At 50.7% G+C, this 26,446-nt stretch overlaps 1 protein-coding gene across 1 annotated transcript in view; it reads left to right on the top strand.

Annotated features, from left to right (window-relative positions):
- Positions 1-26,446, top strand: part of LOC116955747 (uncharacterized) — a 92,503-nt gene that overhangs the window by 9,716 nt on the left and 56,341 nt on the right. Inside the window, exon 3 of the mRNA XM_032977027.2 lies at positions 17,345-17,451. Within this exon, the coding sequence (XP_032832918.2) occupies positions 17,345-17,451 (107 nt within the window). The remainder of the gene's footprint in view (positions 1-17,344; positions 17,452-26,446) is intronic.

Below are 26,446 nucleotides of genomic sequence, written 5' to 3'. Positions count from 1 at the left end.
GTCTCTCTGTCTCTCTGTGTCTCTGTCTCTCTGTCTCTGTCTCTCTGTGTCTCTGTCTCTCTGTGTCTCTGTGTCTCTGTCTCTCTGTCTCTATGTCTCTGTCTCTATGTCTCTCTGTCTCTCTGTCTCTCAGTCTCTATGTCTCTGTGTCTCTGTCTCTATGTCTCTGTCTCTCTGTCTCTGTCTCTCAGTCTCTATGTCTCTCTGTCTCTGTCTCTGTCTCTCAGTCTCTATGTCTCTGTCTCTGTCTCTCTGTCTCTCTGTCTCTCTGTGTCTCTGTCTCTCTGTCTCTCTGTGTCTCTGTCTCTCTGTCTCTGTCTCTCTGTCTCTGTCTCTCTGTCTCTATGTCTGTATGTCTCTCTGTCTCTGTCTCTCTGTCTCTTAGTCTCTCTGTCTCTCTGTCTCTCTGTCTCTCTGTCTCTGTCTCTCTGTCTCTCTGTATCTATGTCTCTGTCTCTGTCTCTCTGTCTCTCTGTATCTATGTCTCTGTGTCTCTGTCTCTGTGTCTCTGTCTCTCTGTCTCTCTGTCTCTTTGTCTCTGTCTCTGTCTCTCTGTCTCTCTGTGTCTCTGTCTCTCTGTCTCTCTGTGTCTCTGTCTCTGTCTCTCTGTCTCTGTCTCTCTGTCTCTATGTCTGTATGTCTCTCTGTCTCTGTCTCTCTGTCTCTTAGTCTCTCTGTCTCTCTGTCTCTCTGTCTCTGTCTCTCTGTCTCTCTGTATCTATGTCTCTGTGTCTCTGTCTCTGTGTCTCTGTCTCTGTGTCTCTGTCTCTCTGTCTCTATGTCTCTGTCTCTATGTCTCTCTGTCTCTCTGTCTCTCAGTCTCTCTGTCTCTATGTCTCTGTCTCTATGTCTCTCTGTCTCTCTGTCTCTCAGTCTCTATGTCTCTGTGTCTCTGTCTCTATGTCTCTGTCTCTCTGTCTCTGTCTCTCAGTCTCTATGTCTCTCTGTCTCTGTCTCTGTCTCTCAGTCTCTATGTCTCTGTCTCTGTCTCTCTGTCTCTCTGTGTCTCTGTCTCTCTGTGTCTCTGTCTCTCTGTCTCTGTCTCTCTGTCTCTGTCTCTCTGTCTCTATGTCTGTATGTCTCTCTGTCTCTGTCTCTCTGTCTCTTAGTCTCTCTGTGTGTCTGTCTCTCTGTCTCTCTGTCTCTCTGTCTCTGTCTCTCTGTCTCTCTGTATCTATGTCTCTGTCTCTGTCTCTCTGTCTCTCTGTATCTATGTCTCTGTCTCTCAGTCTCTATGTCTCTCTGTCTCTGTCTCTCAGTCTCTATGTCTCTGTCTCTGTCTCTCTGTCTCTCTGTCTCTCTGTCTCTCTGTCTCTCTGTGTCTCTGTCTCTCTGTCTCTGTCTCTCTGTCTCTGTCTCTCTGTCTCTATGTCTGTATGTCTCTCTGTCTCTGTCTCTCTGTCTCTTAGTCTCTCTGTGTCTCTGTCTCTCTGTCTCTCTGTCTCTCTGTCTCTGTCTCTCTGTCTCTCTGTATCTATGTCTCTGTGTCTCTGTCTCTGTGTCTCTGTCTCTCTGTCTCTCTGTCTCTGTCTCTTTGTCTCTCTGTCTCTGTCTCTCTGTCTCTCTGTATCTATGTCTCTGTGTCTCTGTCTCTGTGTCTCTGTCTCTCTGTCTCTCTGTCTTTTTGTCTCTCTGTCTCTCTGTGTCTCTGTGTCTCTGTGTCTCTCTGTCTCTATCTCTCTGTCTCTCTGTCTCAGTCTCTCAGTCTCTGTCTTTCTGTCTCTCTGTGTCTCTGTGTCTCTGTCTCTCTGTCTCTCTGTCTCAGTCTCTCAGTCTCTGTCTCTCTGTCTCTGTCTCTCTGTCTCTGTCTCTATGTCTCTGTCTCTATGTCTCTGTCTCTATGTCTCTGTCTCTCTGTCTCTCTGTCTCTCTGTCTCTGTCTCTCAGTCTCTATGTCTCTGTCTTTCTGTCTCTGTCTCTCTGTCTCTGTCTCTATGTCTCTGTCTCTCTGTCTCTCTCTCTGTCTCTCAGTCTCTATGTCTCTCACAGCTCTCTCTTGTCGCATTGACTTGAAAGTGAGTGTGTGTGAGTGAGTGTGTGTGAGTGAGTGTGTGAGTGAGTGTGTGTGAGTGAGTGTGTGTGAGTGAGTGTGTGGGAGTGCCACAGACGGTAACAACTACAGGGGCATTTCACTCCTCATGGCGTCAGTGATCACCACAGTGGCTAAACGGGGGCTCTGGATGGGTGCGTGGGGCTGGTAACCCCTCCACCTTCAAAAATTTACCACTAAACCACGTCTAAAATATCTAACTAATAAGCTTGTGCCGGAGGCCCCGGGGGAACAGGCGTCTATGACGTCTCCTGGCCAAACCCCAATTGGCGGAGCCAGGAGATTGAATATCTACCCTCGGGGGTCCTCCAGAAACAACGAAAAGCCACTTTATGTGGCCACGTGGAATGTACGAACGCTCACTGCGGAGGAGAGGCTGCCACTCCTCTGTCGGGAGCTGGACCAGTACCGCCTGGATCTCTGTGGCATTCAGGAGGTCCGGTGGACCGGTTCTGGCTCCTGCCACCATGAGGGGTGGATAGTCCTCTACTCGGGGCAGCAGACTCTCAAACAACAGGGTGTGGCTCTTCTTTTGAACAAAACAATGAAGGGGGCGTGGCTGCGTGACGGTGAGGTGTGGGAAGCTGTAAGCCCCAAGGTACTTTGGGCTCGCCTTCCCATCAACCAGAGGCGAGGGGTGGTGGTCGTGGTTACTTATGCCCCCACCGAAGACGAATATCCGTGGAGGGATGCAGGCAAAGCCGATGAGTCAGATGCCTTCTATGACCTCCTGTCACAGGTGCTGGCTAAAGTGGCCCTTCGGGATAGAGTAATCTTGTTGGGTGACTTCAATGCCCGAGTTGGCCATGATGCTGGCACCTGGTCTGGAGTGATTGGAGGGCATGGGCCAGATCAGCTCAGTAACAACGGTAGGAGGCTGCTAGATTTTTGTGCAGCCCATGGGCTTGTAATTACCAACACGCTGTTCCGGCATCGGCGCATCCACACAACAGCATGGATGCATGCCGGGTCCAAGCAAGAACATCTGCCGGACTACATAGTGATGGACCAGCAGATGCGAGCCCATGTCCTTGACACCAGCACCTACCGTGGAGCTGATCTGCCCTCTGACCATCGACTTGTCATCTGTAAGATGCGCCTGCCATTCGTCCGCTCCAGTGGTGGGTGTAGACCCAGGACCCCATTCCAACCTAAAGTGGCCTGGTCTCAGTTATCTGATGAAAGTTGCAAGCGAGATTTCATCATCGCCTGCGGCTGGGGTTGGTATCGTCCCCCACTCCTCCTGATGTCGAGGGTAAATGGGCGAGGTTTAGGACTGTCACTAATGCAGCTGCATTGGCTGCTTTGGGTACGTGGTCCAGACCTCCGCAGAGACCCTGGCTGACAGAGGAGGTGTTCACGATGGTTGAGAAAAAGCGACAGGCCCACTGTCATCGGCTACAGATTCCCACGTCAGAGAATAGGAGGCTTACCGCAGCCTTCGCTCGGAGGTTCGGAGAGCCGTGAGGCGCTGCAAGGATGGGTGGTGGTCGCGGGTTGCTGAGGAGATAGAGTCTGCCTCAGTGGCCCGCGATCACAAATCTCTACTTAACTTCATCAAAAAAATAACCTGCAGTGCCACACTTATTTCCATCATTTGGGGAAAAAACGGTTATCCAATCTCCAACCCCCAGGAACAGGTTTTCAGATTTGCTGAGCATTTCTGTGAGGTCCTGGGGGAGGGAAAATCCCTCAGCCAGGAAAACATCGTGGCACGAAGTGAGGATGACCCTGCTGAGGCTGCGGTGCCTCAAATATAGGAAGAAGTCACCCCCTGTGAGTGGCTGGCTGAAGTGACATCTGTTGAGGAAGTACTGAAGGCGATCCGGCGTCTAAGACCAGGACAGGCAGCGGGCAGAGATGATCTCCCAAGCGAAATGCTGAGGGAGGGTGAGGTTTGTGCACAGACTGCCTAATATGACATCATAACAACGGTCTGGACCACTGGACGGGTTCTGCAGGATTGGAAGGATGCCCTGGTGGTCCCCCTCTTTAAGAAGGGGGACCGCACAGACTGTAACAACTACAGGGGCATCTCACTCCTCAGTGCGCCGGGAAAGGTCCTGGCAAGGATTATTCAACATCACCTTGCCAGGCACGCTGAGGAGAGGCTTGTGGAGCCCCAATGCGGTTTCACGAAAGAGCGGTCCTGCACAGATGTCATATTTTCTGTCCGTCTGCTACAGCAGAGGTGTGGGGAATTCCAGCAAGACCTACATCTCTGCTTTATTGACCTGGTCAAGGCCTATGATACCATCAGTAGGCCTGGGGTCTGGGTTGTTCTTCGTGCTTTTGGAATACCTGACCCTCTGCTCACGATCATTAAGGACCTTCATGATGGTGAGCAGGCCTGGGTAAAACTACGTGGTCGGGAGTCAGAGCCATTCACTGTACACCTTGGGATGCGACAGGGGTGTCATCTGGCTCCCACATGATTTAACATATATTGTGACCACGTATTTCGTGAAGCCTTCAATAGCTGTCCCGGGGGAATCTCCATATGGTACAGATATAATGGGAGGCTGATCGATGCCCGGGTGTGGTTAAGGGATGGCTCCCTATTGCTCAACCACGTTATGTATGCCAATGATTTGCTAATAGCTGCTCTTTCAGAGGAGGAGTTGGAGACGCTGCTGCTGAGACTGGAACGTGCCACTAAGAGATGGGGCCTTACCATCAGCCCCACCAAAACTAAGCACCTGCCTGGGTATTTGATACCATTGGACACTCCACCCCCACAACTCCCAATCGGTGATGGGGCAGTTGTGGAGAGAGTGGAGAGTTTCCCATACCTGGGCAGTGTGCTTATGACCGGCTCCAGTTTAACAGCAGAGGTCTCACTCCGAATCAGTCGAGCGGCAATATCTTTTCATCGGTTGCATAACGCTGTGTGGAAGCTACCTGGTCTGTCGCTCCGCACTAAGCTTCAGGTCTTCTCGGCCACGGTCATTCCCTCCCTTCTTTACGCTTGCGAAACGTGGACCCCCCATCTTCGCCGGTTAAAAACATTTAGGTCGACTCAGCCTCAAATGCGTACCTGGTGCGATGTGTAATCAACATCAGCACTGGGGAGGCAAAGGCGGCCGGGCGTGGTGTTGGCGTTGTGTGTGTGCACGTTGAACTTCGTTGGCACCGTACGTAGCCACCCCTGCTCATCGTAAGTGCGGTGGGGGGGGGGGACGGCGAAACTAAACTCAACAAGAAGCAGAAATGACTCTTTGTTTTTTTTCGGTAAAGTCACGTATAAATAAGAAATAATAAAATAACATAATAGCGTACGACGTTTCGGTTGCAACACAAGCAGCCATCATCAGGTACAGAAGAGCTACATTTACGAGAGAGAGGAAACACATAACCCCAGATGTATATACAGACACCCAAGTACGGGGGAACTAACACAGATACAACAGGGTACAACAGAGAGAGAATCATACCAAACAAACAGGGTTTAGCAAAATTTGGAAACCATATAAAGCAACACGGACGTTCGGTCAAAACACAATTAACGCATAGCCTGGTTGATTACGCTATTTCAAAGATTGCTAAATTGCAAGTTAAGTATGACATTTTAAAATACAGACCGCACACACACACACAGACATCCAAGCAGAGCGAACCAGCACAGAGTGAAGGCGACTTCGTACGCTATTATGTTATTTTATTATTTCTTATTTATACGTGACTTTACCGAAAAAAACAAAGAGTAATTCCTGCAGTCACGAAAGCTTCGAATCAAGTCTAAGCAGAAACGAGTTTGTCAATCGCGATGATTTAAAAGAGACTTCAACCCATCACGGTTCTAACCCCGTGTTCGTGTGCAGGGAAATTGATGTTCTCAAGCCCATGCGGCGTACAGCCGTTTCAATGCGGGCAACACAACTACAACTTTGTGCCTATGTGTTTGTGTTTCTCCCTAGCGATGGCACCTTGTAGGGATGAACGTTGAGATTTATAAGGGGCACGGGGGTTGACCAATAAGGTCTGAGTTGGTCTGTAATCAGGTAGGGCACTGATAAGGGGTTGACAGGTATACAGTGAACTTCCTAATGTCGGAAGGAAGAGGGCGTTCCAGACGGCCTTAGGAGCGCGTCTGAAAGCGCGGTGACCACCGTCTCTATAAAGCGAAGTGTCGAAGGCTCGCTGCTGGCAGAAGGTCACGGGACAGGCCCAGGACTGAAATGTCTGGCCGAGGCGACACTCAGCGCTCCGTGCAGCCGACTCTCGCTGCGCTTTAGCCGCCCGGCGCTCCGCTCGTTGTTGTGAGCGTCGCTCCTCCGCCCTCCGCTGTTGCTGGAGGGCGACTGCCTCGAGCTGCCCAGTAGCAGCAGCAGCGTCCTTCACGAGCCTCCTCCACAGAGGTCGGCCTTAATACCGCTTGTACCGGTCTTCGACAAGTCCACACAGATATACACCCTTAGACAAAGTCTAAGGTCCCCCGTATAGCCTTAACAGATTGTTGGGGCAATCATGAAGGTCCTCAATGATTGTGAGCAGAGAGTCAAGGACTTCGAAAGCACAAAGAACAACCCAGAGCCCAGGCCTACTGATGGTATCATAGGCCTGGTCAATAAAGCAGAGATGTAGGTCTTGTTGGAATTCCCTACACCTCTGCTGTAGCAGACGGACAGAAAATATGGCATCTGTGCAGGACCACCCTTTCCTAAAACCACATTGGGGCTCCGCAAGCCTCTCCTCAGCATGCCTAGCAAGGCGATGTTGAATAATTCTTGCCAGGACCTTTCCCGGCACACTGAGGAGTGAGATGCCCCTGTAGTTGTTACAGTCTGTGCGGTCCCCCTTCTTAAAGAGGGGGACCACCAGGGCATCCTTCCAATCCTGCGGAACCCGTCCAGTCGATAGTCAGTGGGCAGATCAACACCACGGTAGGTCCTGTGTCAAGGACATGGGCTCGCATCCGCTGGTCCGTCACTATATAGTCCAGCAGATGTCCTTGCTTGGACCCGGCAGGCATCCATGATTTTGTGTGGATGCGCCGATGCCGGAACAGCGTGTTGGTAATTACAAGCCCATGGGCTGCACAAAAATCTAGCAACCTCCTACCGTTGTTATTGAGATGATCTGGCCCATGCCTTCCAACTCGGGCATTAAAGTCTCCCAACAGGATGACTATCCAGAGGGGCTACTGTAGCTAGCACCTGTGACAGGAGGTCATAGAAGGCATCTGACTCATCGGCCTTGCCTGGATCCCTCCAATGATGTTCATCTTCGGTGGGGGCATAAATAACCACGACCACCATTCCTCACCTCTGGTTGATGGGAAAGCGAGCCCAAAGTAGCCTAGGGCTTACAGCTTCCAACACCTCACCGCCACACTCCCACGCCCCCTTCATTATTTTGTTCAGAAGAAGAACCACTCCCTGTTGTTCGGCATGCTCCTGCCCCGAGTAGAGGACTGTCCACCCCTCATGGTGGCAGGAGCCAGAACCGGTCCACCGGACCTCCTGAAAGCCACAGAGATCAAGGCGGTACCGGTCCAACTCCCGACAGAGGAGTGGCAGCCTCTCCTCCGCGGCGAGCATTCGAAAATTCCACGTGGCCACGCGTAGTGGCTTTTTGCTGTTTTTGGAAGAACCCCGAGGGTAGAGATTCAGTCTCCTGGCTCCGCCAAATGGGGTTTGGCCAGGAGGACACACAAAGACAAAGACCCCCCGTATAGCCTTAACATACTGTAGGGGCAAGTGCTGTTAGCGAGCAGCACCTATAAAGGCCGGCACGGTACACGAGGGGGTCGGTGGCCAACACCACGCCCGGCCGCCTTTGTCTCCCCAGTGGCGATGTTTACACAACGCACCAGCGTACTCATTTGAGGCGCATACTCACACAAACACACATACTTACACACACACACATGTCCTAGCACACGTGTGTTCTCTACTCCACGTGTCTCTCTCCAACAATATATTTATTTAAAAACAAAGCAAAAAATGTTTCAGCAACAACAAAACAACGTTTCCCTTGTTGAACGCCGTTTCTTTTTGTCGCTCGCTTTGTTCATCTTTATATTTAGCACGATTACACGCGGCAGATTTTTTTTTATCAAACTCCGTCATCATTTCCTGCAATTCATTGATCCACTGCTTGCTGTGGTTACTGTGGTGTGGGTACAAATCACGTGGTTTGTGTGGTGGTGTGGTGGTGGTGGTTGCGGAAGCAAGTGGGGAGCGGTAGTGTAGTGGTTAGCGCTACGCTGCGCTATGAACCTGGCGACCCGGGTTCGATTCCCGCTCACGGCCAACACCAGTGACGATTATCTGAACCGGTCCCGGACCTCCCCTAGGTCGACTCAGCCTCAAATGAGTACCTGGTGCGGTGTGTAAACATCGCCACTAGGGAGATAAAGGCGGTCGGGCGTGGTGTTGGTCACCCACCCCCTCGTGTACCGTTCCGGCCTTCATAGGTGCTCGCTAACAGCACTTGCCCCTGCAGTCTGTTACAGGCTATATGGGGGATCTTTGTCTTTGTGTGACCTTGTGTGTGTGTGACCTTGTGTGTGTGTGACCCAGTGTGTGTGTGACCCAATGTGTGTGTGTGACCCAATGTGTGTGTGTGACCCAATGTGTGTGTGTGACCCAGTGTATGTGTGACCCTGTGTGTGTGTGACCCAGTGCGTGTGTGACCCAGTGTGTGTGTGTGTGACCCAGTGTGTGTGTGTGACCCAGTGTGTGTGTGACCCTGTGTGTGTGTTTGACCCTGTGTGTGTGACCCAGTGTGTGTGTGTGACCCAGTGTGTGTGTGACCCCGTGTGTGTGTGACCCCGTGTGTGTGTGACCCAGTGTGTGTGTGTGACCCAGTGTGTGTGTGACCCCGTGTGTGTGTGACCCAGTGTGTGTGTGTGACCCAGTGTGTGTGTGTGACCCAGTGTGTGTGTGACCCAGTGTGTGTGTGTCCCTGTCTGCGTGTGACCCAGTGTGGGTGTGGCCCTGTGTGTGTGTGTCCCTGTCTGCGTGTGACCCAGTGTGTGTGTGACCCAGTGTGTGTGTGACCTTGTGTGTGTGTGACCCTGTGTGTGTGTGTGTGATCCAGCGTGTGTGTGACCCAGTGTGTGTGTGAGCCAGTGTGTGCGTGAGCCAGTGTGTGTGTGTGACCCAACTCCTCCTCTGAGTGAGCGGAAATCACCAGATCATCGGCATACATAACGTGGTTGAGCAATAGGGAGACATCCCTTGACTGCACCCGGGCATCGATCAGCCTCCCATTGTATCTGTACCAGATGGAAATTCCTCCGGTAGAGCCATCAAAGACTTCACGAACTACACATACACTCCCACACACACACACTCCCACACACTCTCACACACAACAACAACCGCCACTAAGTTGCGCTGACGTCACCACGACGCTTGTGCCAGGCCATGTGCACCTTGAGGCCACGTGAAGTGTCGAACGCCCGCTGGCAGGAGGTCACGGGGCAGACCCAGCAGGTGCCACGGGTCGAAAACTAAAATAAAACTACAAATAAAATGATATCACGACGTTTCGGTCGCAACACAAGGGGTCGTCCTCGGGCGGAAAAAAATCATCTAGCAGTGGCACTGCTGGATCAGCGAGAGAGAGCTGTTACAACAACACGAGGTAAATTTTTCTACCTACGTGACTTTACCGAAAGAACCAAAGAGTCTATGGAATCATGTTTCAACGGAAATGAAATGTGCCAGACCACATCACCAGCCGCTCCACTCCCCACCAACAACCCCCAAATTCCGACTCGCGTGTCACGCCGTGGGAACAGACTCGCCTGAGGGACACACGCCTCGACTCCACGCGTCTATGGGTCTCTGTGTGAGCATATGGGGCTCTGTGTGAGTCTATGGGTCTCTATGTGAGTCTATGGGTCTCTGTGTGTGTCTATGGGTCTCTGTGTGAGTCTATGGGTCTCTATGTGAGTCTATGGGTCTCTGTGTGTGTCTATGGGTCTCTGTGTGAGTCTATGGGTCTCTGTGTGAGTCTATGGGTCTCTGTGTGAGCCTATAGGTCTCTGTGTGAGTCTATGGGCCTCTGTGTGAGTCTATGGGGCTCTGTATGAGTCTATGGGGCTCTGTGTGAGTCTGTGGGTCTCTGTGTGAGTCTATGGGTCTCTGTGTGCGTCTATGGGTCTCTGTGCGAGTCCATGGGTCTCTGTCTGTCTATGGGTCTCTGTGTGCATCTATGGGTCTCTGTGCGAGTCTATGGGTCTCTATGTGTGTCTATGGGTCTCTATGTGAGCCTATGTGTCTCTGTGTGAGTCTATGGGTCTCTGTGTGAGTCTATGGGGCTCTGTGTGAGTCTATGGGTCTCTGTGTGAGTCTATGGGGCTCTGTGTGAGTCTATGGGGCTCTGTGTGAGTCTATGGGTCTCTGTGTGAGTCTATGGGGCTCTATGTGAGTCTATGGGTCTCTATGTGAGTCTATGGGTCTCTGTGTGTGTCTATGGGTCTCTGTGTGAGTCTATGGGTCTCTGTGTGAGTCTATGGGTCTCTGTGTGAGTCTATGGGTCTCTGTGTGAGCCTATAGGTCTCTGTGTGAGTCTATGGGCCTCTGTGTGAGTCTATGGGGCTCTGTATGAGTCTATGGGGCTCTGTGTGAGTCTGTGGGTCTCTGTGTGAGTCTATGGGTCTCTGTGTGCGTCTATGGGTCTCTGTGCGAGTCCATGGGTCTCTGTCTGTCTATGGGTCTCTGTGTGCGTCTATGGGTCTCTGTGCGAGTCTATGGGTCTCTATGTGTGTCTATGGGTCTCTATGTGAGCCTATGTGTCTCTGTGTGAGTCTATGGGTCTCTGCGTGAGTCTATGGGGCTCTGTGTGAGTCTATGGGTCTCTGTGTGAGTCTATGGGGCTCTGTGTGAGTCTATGGGGCTCTGCGTGAGTCTGTGGGTCTCTGTGTGAGTCTATGGGTCTCTGTGTGAGTCTATGGGTCTCTGTGTGAGTCTATGGGGCTCTGTGTGAGTCTGTGGGGCTCTGTGTGAGTCTGTGGGTCTCTGTGTGAGTCTATGGGGCTCTGTGTGAGTCTATAGGGCTCTGTGTGAGTCTGTGGGTGTCTGTGTGAGTCTATGTGTCTCTGCGTGTGTCTTTGGGTCTCTGTGTGAGTCTGTGGGGCACTGTGTGAGTCTATGGGGCTCTGTGTGAGTCTGTGGGTCTCTGTGTGAGTCTATGGGTCTCTGGGGGAGTCTATGGGTCTCTGTGTGAGTCTATGGGGCTCTGTGTGAGTCTATGGGGCTCTGTGTGAGTCTATGGGTCTCTGTGTGAGTCTATGGGGCTCTGTGTGAGTCTATGGGGCTCTGTGTGAGTCTATGGGTCTCTGTGTGAGTCTATGGGTCTCTGTGTGAGTCTATGGGTCTCTGTGTGAGTCTATGGGTCTCTGTGTGAGTCTATGGGGCTCTGTGTGAGTCTGTGGGGCTCTGTGTGAGTCTGTGGGTCTCTGTGTGAGTCTATGGGGCTCTGTGTGAGTCTATAGGGCTCTGTGTGAGTCTGTGGGTGTCTGTGTGAGTCTATGTGTCTCTGCGTGTGTCTTTGGGTCTCTGTGTGAGTCTGTGGGGCACTGTGTGAGTCTATGGGGCTCTGTGTGAGTCTGTGGGTCTCTGTGTGAGTCTATGGGTCTCTGGGGGAGTCTATGGGTCTCTGTGTGAGTCTATGGGGCTCTGTGTGAGTCTATGGGGCTCTGTGTGAGTCTATGGGTCTCTGTGTGAGTCTATGGGGCTCTGTGTGAGTCTATGGGGCTCTGTGTGAGTCTATGGGTCTCTGTGTGAGTCTATGGGTCTCTGTGTGAGTCTATGGGGCTCTGTGTGAGTCTATGGGTCTCTGTGTGAGTCTATGGGGCTCTGTGTGAGTCTGTGGGGCTCTGTGTGAGTCTATGGGGCTCTGTGTGAGTCTATGGGGCTCTGTATGAGTCTATGGGGCTCTGTGTGAGTCTATGGGTCTCTGTGTGAGTCTGTGGGTCTCTGGGGGAGTCTATAGGTCTCTGTGTGAGTCTATGGGTCTCTGTGTGAGTCTATGGGTCTCTGTGTGAGTCTGTGGGTCTCTGTGTGAGTCTATGGGTCCCTGTGTGTGTCTATGGGTATGTGTGTGTGTCTATGGGTCTCTGTGTGAGTCTATGGGGCTCTGTGTGAGTCTGTGGGGCTCTGTGTGAGTCTATGGGTCTCTGTGTGAGTCTATGGGGCTCTGTGTGAGTCTGTGGGGCTCTGTGTGAGTCTATGGGTCTCTGTGTGAGTTTATGGGTCTCTGTGTGAGTCTATGGGTCTCTGTGTGAGTCTATGGGTCTCTGTGTGAGTCTATGGGTCTCTGTGTGAGTCTATGGGCCTCTGTGTGAGTCTATGGGTCTCTGTGTGAGTCTATGGGGCTCTGTGTGAGTCTATGGGTCTCTGCGTGAGTCTGTGGGTCTCTGTGTGAGTCTATGGGTCTCTGTGTGAGTCTATGGAGCTCTGTGTGAGTCTGTGGGGCTCTGTGTGAGTCTATGGGTCTCTGTGTGAGTCTATGGGGCTGTGTGTGAGTCTATGGGTCTCTGTGTGAGCCTATGGGTAAATGTGTGTCTATGGGTCTCTGTGTGCGTCTATGGGTCTCTGTGCGAGTCTATGGGTCTCTGTGTGAGTCTATGGGTCTCTATGTGAGCCTGTGTCTCTGTGTGAGTCTGTGGGTCTCTGTGTGAGTTTATTAGTCTCTATGTGAGTCTGTGGGTGTCTGTGTGTTCTATGGGTCTCTGTGTGTGTCTATGGGTCTCTGTGTGAGTCTATGCGTCTCTGTGTGAGTCTATGGGTCTCTATGTGAGTCTATGGTCTCTGTGTGAGCCTATGGTTCATTGTGTGAGTCTATGGGTCTCTGTGTGTGTCTATGAGTCTCTGTGTGAGTCTATGGGTCTCTGTGTGAGTCTATGGCACTCTGTGTGAGTATAAGGGTCTCTGTGCGTGTCTATGGGTCTCTGTGTGAGTCTATGGGTCTCGTTGTTTGTCTGTAGATCTTGTTGACGAACATTTCCATTCCTAATTTCGCAAACGGAATTGACCCTGAGTCAGCATTCCAGAGATCCTGGGTTCGAGCCCTGGGTCTGGGTGTCTCTCTCTCTCTCTCGCTCTCTGTGTCTTTTTCAGTGAGATTAATTAATTGTGGAGATCCTGGGTTCGAGCCCTGGGTCTGGGTCTCTCTCTCTGTGTCTCTCGCAGCGAGGCTATTCACGACGTGTTCGCCGCACTCCCAAACAAGGAGGTTTGCTGCTCCTCGTTCCAAAAAAGCCTCCATCCCCGAGGCTGCCTCTGAAATTGATGAATGGAATATGAAAACCTCAAATGAGGGCCCATTAATCCTGCGCGTTGACAGTTTAAGTTATGAATATTCTAATGAATGCAGATTAGCGCTAATTAAGTATTTCCCATGCCAAGGGAAAACCGCGAGCTGAGTGAGCAGAGGGGTGAGATGAGAAATTCGACTCATGCAGAGACCCTTAGACTCACATAGAGAACCCATAGACTCACACAGAGAGCCACAGACTTACACAGAGAGCCACAGACTCACACAGAGACCCTTAGACTCACACAGAGACCTATAGACTCACACAGAGACCCATAGACTCACACAGAGAACCCATAAACTCACACAGAGAACCCATAGACTCACGCAGAGAGCCCATAAACTCACAGAGAACCCATAGACTCGCACAGAGACCCATAGGCTCCCACAGAGACCCTTAGACTCACATAGAGACCCGTAGACTCACACAGAGACCCGTAGACTCACACAGAGACCCATAGACTCACACAGAGACCCTTAGACTCACACAGAGAGCCATACACTCACACAGAGACCCATAGACTCACACAGAGACCCATACACTCACACAGAGACCCATAGACTCACGCAGAGACCCATAGACTCACACAGAGACCCATACACTCACACAGAGACCCATAGACTCACGCAGAGACCCATAGACTCACACACAGAACCCATAGACTCACACACAGAACCCATAGACTCACACACAGAACCCATAGACTCGCACAGAAACCCATAGGCTCACACAGAGAGCCATAGACTCACACAGAGACCCATAGACTCACACAGAGAGCTATACACTCACACAGAGACCCATAGACTCACACAGAGACCCATACACTCACACAGAGACCCATACACTCACACAGAGAGCCATAGACTCACACAGAGAACCCATAGACTCACACAGATAACCCATAGACTCACACAGAGACCCATAGACTCACACACAGAACCCATAGACTCACACAGAGACCCATACACTCACACAGAGACCCATAGACTCACACATAGACCCATAGACTCACACAGAGACCCATACACTCACACAGAGACCCATAGACTTACGCAGAGACCCATGGACTCACACAGAGAACCCATAAACTCACACAGAGAACCCATAGACTCACGCAGAGAGCCCATAAACTCACACAGAGAACCCATAGAGTCACACAGAGAGCCATAGACTCACACATAGACCCTTAGACTCACACAAAGAACCATAGACTCACACAGAGACCCATAGACTCACACAGAGACCCATAGACTCACACACAGAACCCATAGACAGACACAGAACCCATAGACTCACACACAGAACCCATAGACTCACACACAGAACCCATAGACTCGCACAGAGACCCATAGGCTCACACAGAGAGCCATAGACTCACACAGAGAGCCATACACTCACACAGAGACCCTTAGACACACACAGAGACCCATACACTCACACAATGAACCATAGGCTCACACAGAGACCATAGACTCACATAGAGACCCATAGACTCACACACAGAACCCATAGACTCACACACAGAACCCATAGACTCACACAGAGAGCCATACACTCACACAGAGACCCATAGACTCACACAGAGACCCATACACTCACACAGAGACGCATAGCCTCACGCAGAGACCCATAGACTCACACAGAGACCCATACACTCACACAGAGATCCATAAACTCACACAGAGAGCCATAGACTCACACAGAGACCCATACACTCACACAGAGACCCATAGTTTCATACAGAGAGCCATAGACTCACACAGAGACCCATACACTCACACAGAGACCCATAGTTTCACACAGAGAGCCATAGACTCACACAGAGAACCCATAGACTCACACAGATAACCCATAGACTCACACAGAGACCCATAGACTCACACACAGAACCTATAAACTCACACAGAGACCCATACACTCACACAGAGACCCATAGACTCACACATAGACCCATAGACTCACACAGAGACCCATACACTCACACAGAGACCCATAGACTCACGCAGAGACCCATAGACTCACACAGAGACCCATACACTCACACAGAGACCCATAGACTCACGCAGAGACCCATAGTCTCACACAGAGAGCCATAGCTCACACAGAGAACCCATAGACTCACAGATAACCCATAGACTCACACAGAGACCCATAGACTCACACACAGAACCCATCGACTCACACAGAGACCCAGAGACTCACACCTAGACCCATAGACTCACACAGAGACCCATACACTCACACAGAGACCCATAGACTCACGCAGAGACCCATAGTCTCACACAGAGAGCCATAGACTCACACAGAAAACCCATAGACTCACACAGATAACCCATAGACTCACACAGAGACCCATAGACTCACACACAGAACCCATACACTCACACAGAGACCCATAGACTCACACATAGACCCATAGACTCACACAGAGACCCACACACTCACACAGAGACCCATAGACTCACGCAGAGACCCATAGTCTCACACAGAGAGCCATAGACTCACACAGAGAACCCATAGACTCACACAGATAACCCATAGACTCACACAGAGACCCATAGACTCACACACAGAACCCATAGACTCACACAGAGACCCATACACTCACACAGAGACCCATAGACTCACACATAGACCCATAGACTCACACAGAGACCCATAGACTCACACAGAGACCTATAGACTCACATAGAGATCCCATAGACTCACACAGAGAGCCATAAACTCACACAGAGAACCCATAGACTCACACAAAGACCCATAGACTCACACAGGTAACCCTTAGACTCACACAGAGACCCATAGACTCACACAGAGACCTATAGACTCACACAGAGACCCATAGACTCACACACAGAACCCATAGACTCACACAGAGACTCATACACTCACACAGAGACCCATAGACTCACACATAGACCCATAGACTCACACAGAGACCCATAGACTCACACAGAGACCTATAGACTCACATAGAGATCCCATAGACTCACACAGAGAGCCATAAACTCACACAGAGAACCCATAGACTCACACAAAGACCCATAGACTCACACAGGTAACCCTTAGACTCACACAGAGACCCATAGACTCACACAGAGACCTATAGACTCACACAGAGACCCATAGACACTACCGCTCCCCACCAGGGGGGGGGCCTTGGGGGGGGGCCTTGTGGGGGGGCCTGGTGGGGGGCCTTGGGGGAGGCCTTGGGGGAGGGGCCTTGGGGGGGCCTTGGGGGGGGGCCTTGGGGGGGGCCTTGGGGGAGGGGCCTTGGGGGCGGGGCCTTGGGGGCGGGGCCTTCCTTCACCTGTGTGTGGCACAGCGCCTGCTGCTGGTGGACAAGTGGCGCTGCGGTGTCCGGCAGCCCGGAGTCGGCAGGCTACGATAGTCACGTGGGAGACGAGGGGGTGGGGCATCTAGGGGGTAAAGGTCACAGAGGGGGTTGGGGGCCGGGTCCCCGTCGCGTCACTCGAGTTCACGGTCGTCACCGTTCTCCTCCTCCTCGTCGTCAAAACAAATTAAGATGTACAGTCTAAAGGGACTGTCCATAAATGACGTCACACGATTTTTGACCCCCCCCCTCCACCCCTCCTCACGTGGCGTCACAAAAAGTCAGACCCCCCCATCAAATATGACGTCACAAAGCTCTGCCCCCACCCCCCCCAAAAAAGAATAAAACGTGCTTCAAATCGCTTTAAACTATTGTCATTGTAGTAGCGCGTATTTAATGTGGCGCTGCACTCTGATGTTGCAGGAGAAAAAAACATTTATTAAAAAGTCTATTTAATTAAGCAGAACGTGTTTGTCTATATTAATTTAAAGTTGCGCATTTAGACGTGACGTCACACTTCTCAAACACTCCCTCCCCCCTTCGTCACACATCGTCACAAAGGTCTGACTCCACCCCCCCCCCCACCACCCCCCGCCCCGCCCCCTAGGTGCGTGACGTCAAAAGAAAAAAATTGATTTGAACTCGTTTCGTTTTTTCCGTTCTCCTCCTCCTCCTCGTTGCCGCTCAGCTCACGGCCCGGGCGGCCCCCCAAGAGGAGCCACGGAGGCCTCGTGGCCTCCCCGCACGCCGCGGGGCCCCAGGGGACACCGGCTCCCTCCGCCTCGTCGCACGCAGGTGGGGTGAGCGGGAGGGTGAGCGGGAGGGTGAGGGTGAGCGGGAGGGTGAGCGAACACAGCGCACCGCCAATAGACTCACCACAGAGACCCAGACTCATACAGAGACCCAGACTCAACACAGAGACGCGTAGACTCATACAGAGACCCACAGACTCACACAGAGACCCGGACTCACACAGAGACACATAGACTCACACAGAGACCCGGACTCATACAGAGACCCACAGACTCACACAGAGACCCACAGACTCACACAGAGACCCACAGACTCACACAGAGACCCACAGACTCACACAGAGACCCACAGACTCAACACAGAGACCCACAGACTCACACAGAGACCCACAGACTCACACAGAGACCCACAGACTCAACACAGAGACCCACAGACTCAACACAGAGACCCACAGACTCAACACAGAGACCCACAGACTCACACAGAGACCCACAGACTCAACACAGAGACCCACAGACTCAACACAGAGACCCACAGACTCACGCAGAGACCCACAGACTCACACAGAGACCCACAGACTCACACAGAGACCCGTAGACTCACACAGAGACCCATAGACTCAACACAGAGACCCACAGACTCAACACAGAGACCCACAGACTCACGCAGAGACTCACAGACTCACACAGAGACCCACAGACTCACACAGAGACCCACAGACTCACACAGAGACCCGTATACTCACACAGAGACCCATAGACTCACACAGAGACCCATAGACTCACACAATACCCACAGACTCACACAGAGACCCACAGACTCACACAGAGACCCACAGACTCACACAGAGACCCATAGACTCACACAGAGAGCAACAGGCTCACACAGAGACCCACAGACTCACACAGAGACCCACAGACTCACATAGAGACTCACAGACTCACACAGAGACCCGTAGACTCACACAGAGACCCGTAGACTCATACAGAGACCCACAGACTCACACAGAGACTCACACAGAGACCCGTAGTCTCACACAGAGACCCACAGACTCACACAGAGACCCATAGACTCACGTAGAGACCCACAGACTCACACAGAGACCCACAGACTCACACAGAGACACATAGACTCACACAGAGACCCACAGACTCACACAGAGACCCGTAGACTCACACAGAGACCCACAGACTCACACAGAGACCCATAGACTCACACAGAGACCCACAGACTCACACAGAGACCCACAGACTCACGCAGAGACCCACAGACTCACACAGAGACCCACAGACTCACACAGAGACCCACAGACTCACACAGAGACCCGTAGACTCACACAGAGACCCATAGACTCACACAGAGACCCATAGACTCAGACAATACCCACAGACTCACACAGAGACCCACAGACTCACACAGAGACCCACAGACTCACACAGAGACCCATAGACTCACACAGAGACCCATAGACTCACACAGAGAGCCACAGGCTCACACAGAGACCCACAGACTCACACAGAGACCCACAGACTCACATAGAGACTCACAGACTCACACAGAGACCCGTAGACTCACACAGAGACCCGTAGACTCATACAGAGACCCACAGACTCACACAGAGACTCACACAGAGACCCGTAGTCTCACACAGAGACCCACAGACTCACACAGAGACCCATAGACTCACGTAGAGACCCACAGACTCACACAGAGACCCACAGACTCACACAGAGACACATAGACTCACACAGAGACCCATAGACTCACACAGAGACCCATAGACTCACACAGAGACCCACAGACTCACACAGAGACCCATAGACTCACACAGAGACCCACGGACTCACACAGAGACCCATAGACTCACGCAGAGACCCATAGACTCACACAGGGACGCATAGACTCACACAGAGACCCACAAACTCACATAGAGACCCACAGACTCACACAGAGTACCCGTAGACTCACACAGAGACCCATAGACTCACACAGGGACGCATAGACTCACACAGAGACCCACAGACTCACACAGAGACTCACAGACTCACACAGAGACCCACAGACTCACACAGAGACCCACAGACTCACACAGAGACCCACAGGCTCACACAGAGACCCATAGACTCACACAGAGACCCACAGACTCACACAGAGACCCACAGGCTCACACAGAGACCCATAGACTCACACAGAGACCCATAGACTCACACAGAGACCCATAGACTCACACAATACCCACAGACTGACACAGAGACCCACAGACTCACACAGAGACACACAGACTCATACAGAGACCCACAGACTCACACAGAGACCCACAGACTCACACAGAGACCCACAGACTCACACAGAGACACATAGACTCACATAGAGACCCTCAGACTCACATAGAGACCCACAGACTCATACAGAGACCCCGACTCACAGAGAGACCCATAGACTCACACAGAGACCCACAGACTCACACAGAGACACATAGACTCACATAGAGACCCACAGACTCACACAGAGACCCACAGACTCATACAGAGACCCAGACTCACAGAGAGACCCATAGACTCACACAGAGACCCACAGACTCACACAGAGACCCAGACTCACACAGAGACCCATAGACTCACACAGAGACCCACAGACTCACACAGAGACCCATAGACTCATACCGAGACCCACAGACTCACACAGGGACGCATAGACTCACACAGAGACCCACAGACTCACACAGAGACCCACAGACTCACACAGAGACCCACAGGCTCACACAGAGACCCATAGACTCACACAGAGACCCACAGACTCACACAGAGACCCACAGGCTCACACAGAGACCCATAGACTCACACAGAGACCCATAGACTCACACAGAGACCCATAGACTCACACAATACCCACAGACTCACACAGAGTCCCATAGACTCACACAATACCCACAGACTCACACAGAGACCCACAGACTCACACAGAGACACACAGACTCATACAGAGACCCACAGACTCACACAGAGACTCACACAGAGACCCGTAGTCTCACACAGAGACCCACAGACTCACACAGAGACCCATAGACTCACGTAGAGACCCACAGACTCACACAGAGACCCACAGACTCACACAGAGACACATAGACTCACACAGAGACCCATAGACTCACACAGAGACCCATAGACTCACACAGAGACCCACAGACTCACACAGAGACCCATAGACTCACACAGAGACCCACGGACTCACACAGAGACCCATAGACTCACACAGAGACCCATAGACTCACACAGGGACGCATAGACTCACACAGAGACCCACAAACTCACATAGAGACCCACAGACTCACACAGAGTACCCGTAGACTCACACAGAGACCCATAGACTCACACAGGGACGCATAGACTCACACAGAGACCCACAGACTCACACAGAGACTCACAGACTCACACAGAGACCCACAGACTCACACAGAGACCCACAGACTCACACAGAGACCCACAGGCTCACACAGAGACCCATAGACTCACACAGAGACCCACAGACTCACACAGAGACCCACAGGCTCACACAGAGACCCATAGACTCACACAGAGACCCATAGACTCACACAGAGACCCATAGACTCACACAATACCCACAGACTCACACAGAGACCCACAGACTCACACAGAGACACACAGACTCATACAGAGACCCAGACTCACAGAGAGCCCCATAGACTCACACAGAGACCCACTGACTCACACAGAGACCCAGACTCACACAGAAACCCATAGACTCACACAGAGCCCCACAGACTCACACAGAGACCCATAGACTCATACCGAGACCCACAGACTCACACAGGGACGCATAGACTCACACAGAGACCCACAGACTCACACAGAGACCCACAGACTCACACAGAGACCCACAGGCTCACACAGAGACCCATAGACTCACACAAAGACCCACAGACTCACACAGAGACCCACAGGCTCACACAGAGACCCATAGACTCACACAGAGACCCATAGACTCACACAGAGACCCATAGACTCACACAATACCCACAGACTCACACAGAGACCCACAGACTCACACAGAGACACACAGACTCATACAGAGACCCACAGACTCACACAGAGACCCACAGATTCACACAGAGACCCACAGACTCACACAGAGACACATAGACTCACATAGAGACCCACAGACTCACATAGAGACCCACAGACTCATACAGAGACCCAGACTCACAGAGAGACCCATAGACTCACACAGAGACCCACAGACTCACACAGAGACACATAGACTCACATAGAGACCCACAGACTCACACAGAGACCCACAGACTCATACAGAGACCCAGACTCACAGAGAGACCCATAGACTCACACAGAGACCCATAGACTCACACAGAGACCCACAGACTCACACAGAGACCCATAGACTCATACCGAGACCCACAGACGCACACAGGGACGCATAGACTCTCACAATAAACAAAGAATGACGATGACGACGATGACGACGATGACGACTCGTCCGAGTAAACGCCACTGGGCAGGCGCAGGTCACGATTCATCTGACGACGGGGACCTGTCGCTGGGGGGTTCATCAGCACCTACCGGAGTCGCTCACCGCAGCCCTCGCCACAGAAGTCGCCGTAGCCCCCCGGCCCTGACGACGCCTGCTGCTGTATATGTGGAGTTTGCGTGTCTCTCTCTCTTCGTGGTGAGATGTTAACTACCTCGCCTGGTCTACAGGAGGTCGTGGGTTCGATGCCTGCTGCTGCTGTATACTTGGAGTCTGCGTGTCTCTCTCTCTGTGTGGTCGCATGGATTTTTCTCCGGGTCCCTCCGCTCTTTCTCCCTCCGCGTCTGTAATCGACGTCACCACGCGTTTCAGAGCTGTCCGGCTCCCGCTACAAATGTCGACGCGATGGTGACGACGGCGATGGGCCGGCCACTTGGTCGTGAGGCCGTCACTTGCCATGGCCGGCGTCGCTTCTGAATAGCAGCCACGTAGCTCGCTCAACCGCCGCACTTCATGACCTTTGAGATCCTTGATGAAAAGCGTAATATCGATGGGATTATCATCATGATTGTTATCATGATCATGATTATTATCATGATTATTATCATGATTATAATCATGATTAGTATCATGATTATTATCGTGATTACTATCATGATTATTATCATGATTACTATCAAGGTTGCTATTATGATTACTATCATGATTATTATCATGGTTATTATCATGATTACTATCATAATTACTATCATGATTATTATCATGATTATAATCATGATTATTATCATTATTATCATGATTGCTATCGTGATTGTTATGATTATTATCATGGTTACTATCATGATTACTATCATGATTATTAGCATGATTATTATCACGATTACTATCATGATTACTATCATGATTATTATCATTATTACTATCAACATTGCTATCACGGTTACTATCATGATTACTATCATGATAATAGTTATGATTACTATCATGATTACTATCATGCTTATTATCATGATTACTATCATGATTACTATCATGATTACTAACATGCCCCAAACTTTGCGCAAGAGCACGGAAGTTTGGTGGTCACCGCATCTGCTACGCCGCTATGTAAGGAAGGAAACAGCAGGATTCCACCACACAGATCTGGTTGTCGCCTGATGAAGCTGGTTGTAATTACTAGCGAAACAACATTTATACATTATGAGACCTCCTTTGCCAGTAACAAGATATAGAAATAGGATTTTACCCTTTTAACTGGCACAAAAACTGACACCTTTATTCAAGGCATCATGTTTGCAATAACCACAACACAACCAGTTAAAATGCAAACAAAAGAGACAACTCTGATAATAATATGCACTGTCCTTGAATTTGATTGGTCCACACCCGAGACGGCTTTTCTTAGAGCCTAGTCTCCACTGGTGTTGGACCAGAAGACGCCAAAAGGCGTACAACTCAAAAACAGCGCACTATCAGAGTATTGAGGGCTCGGGGTGAGCATTTAGATTATGAGACCTCCTTTGCCAGTAACAAGATATAGTAATAGGTTTTACCCTTTTAACTGGCACAAAAAACTGACACCTTTATTCAAGGCATCAGGTTTGCATGATGCCTTGAATAGGCTCTAAGAAAAGCTGTCTCGGGTGTGGACCAATCAAATTCAAGGACAGTGCATATTATTATCAGAGTTGTCTCTTTTGTTTGCATTTTGACTGCTTGTGTTGTGGTTATTGCAAACATGATGCCTTGAATAAAGGTGTCAGTTTTTTGTGCCAGTTAAAAGGGTAAAACCTATTACTATAACATTTATACATTTACGCGATCTGACCCAATAAAAAACCTCCATTATAGAAGCGACCCTGTCAATCACAAATGATAGCAACCACCATCATCATCACCATCATCACCATCATCATCACCATCATCACCATCATCACCATCATCATCACCATCATCATCACCACCATCATCATCACCACCACCATCATCATCATCACCACCATCATCACGATCACCACCATCATCACCATCACCACCATCACCACCACCATCATCACCACCATCATCACCATCACCACCATCATCACCATCACCACCATCATCACCATCATCACCATCATCATCACCATCATCATCATCACCACCACCATCATCACCATCATCATTACCATGATCATCACCACCATCATCACCATCATCACCATCATCATCACCACCATCATCACCATCACCACCATCATCACCATCATCACCATCATCATCATCACCATCATCGCCACCATCATCACCACCATCATCACCATCATCACCACCATCATCACCATAATCACCATCATCACCACCATCATCACCATCATCACCATTATCACCACCATCATCACCAACATCAACATCACCACCATCATCACCATCACCACCATCATCATCACCACCATCACCACCATCATCATCACCACCATCATCACCATCACCACCATCATCACCATCACCACTATCATCATTATCACCACCATCATCACCATCATCACCATAATCACCACGATGATCACCACCATCATCACCACCATCATCACCATCACCACCATTATCATCATTACTATCATCATCACCACCACCATCACCACCATCATCATCACCACCACCATCATCACCACCATCACCACCATCATCACCACCATTACCATCATCATCACCATCATCACCATAATCACCACCATCATCACCATCATCACCATCACCACCATGATCACCACCATCATCACCACCATCATCACCATCATCACCATCACCACCATAATCACCACCATGATCACCATCATCATCATCACCACCATCACCATCATCATCACTATTATCATCACCACCACCATCATCATCATAACCACCATCATCACCACCATCACTACCATCATCACCACCATCACCATCATCACCATCACCACCATAATCACCACCATCACCACCACTATCATCATCATCACCACCATCATCACCATCACCACCATCATCACCATCACCACCATCATCATCATCACCACCATCATCACCATCACCACCATCATCACCATCACCACCATCATCATCATCACCACCATCATCACCATCATCACCATCATCACCATCATCATCATTACTATCATCATCACCACCACCATCACCACCATCATCATCACCACCACCATCATCACCACCATCACCACCATCATCACCACCATCACCATCATCATCACCATCATCACCATAATCACCACCATCATCACCATCATCACCATCACCACCATGATCACCACCATCATCACCACCATCATCACCATCATCACCATCACCACCATAATCACCACCATGATCAAAATCATCATCATCACCACCATCACCATCATCATCACTATTATCATCACCACCATCATCATAACCACCATCATCACCACCATCACCATCATCACCATCACCACCATAATCACCACCATCACCACCACTATCATCATCATCACCACCATCATCACCATCACCACCATCATCACCATCACCACCATCATCATCACCACCATCATCACCATCACCACCATCATCACCATCACCACCATCATCATCATCACCACCATCATCACCATCATCACCATCATCATCACCATCATCATCATCGCCACCATCATCACCATCACCACCATCACCACCATCATCATCACCCTCATCATCATCATCACCACCATCACCATCATCACCATCATCATCACCATCATCATCATCACCATCATCACCATCATCACCATCACCACCATCATCATTACCATCATCATCATCGCCACCATCATCACCATCACCACCATCATCATCACCACCATCATCACCACCATCACCATCATCACCATCACCACCATCATCATCACCATCATCATCATCGCCACCATCATCACCATCACCACCATCACCACCATCATCACCACCATCATCACCATCATCACCATCACCACCATAATCACCACCATGATCACCATCATCATCATCATCACCACCATCACCATCATCACTATCATCATCACCACCACCATCATCACCACCATCATCATCATCACCACCATCATCACCACCATCACTACCATCATCACCACCATCACCATCACCACCATAATCACCACCATCACCACCACCATCATCACCATCATCACCATCATCACCATCACCACCACCATCATCACCACCATCATCACCACCATCATCACCATCATCACCATCACCACCATCACCACCATCATCACCACCATCATCACCATTATCACCACCATCATCACCACCATCATCACCATCATCACCATCACCACCATCACCACCATCATCACCATCATCACCATCATCACCAACATCATCATCACCACCATCATCACCATTACCACCACCATCACCATCATCACCACCATCATCACCACCATCATCACCACCATCATCATCACCACCACCACCATCATCACCATCATCACCATCATCATCACTACCATCGTCACCACCATCATCACCACGATCATCACCACCACCATCA

Source organism: Petromyzon marinus, chromosome 61, assembly GCF_048934315.1.
Source record: "Petromyzon marinus isolate PM22_M1 ecotype Great Lakes invasive population chromosome 61, UKy_Petmar_22M1.pri1.0, whole genome shotgun sequence".
In the NCBI taxonomy this organism is placed as follows: domain Eukaryota; kingdom Metazoa; phylum Chordata; class Hyperoartia; order Petromyzontiformes; family Petromyzontidae; genus Petromyzon; species Petromyzon marinus.
Note: the sequence above shows the minus strand (reverse complement) of the source record. Positions and strands in the feature narration are given on the sequence as shown.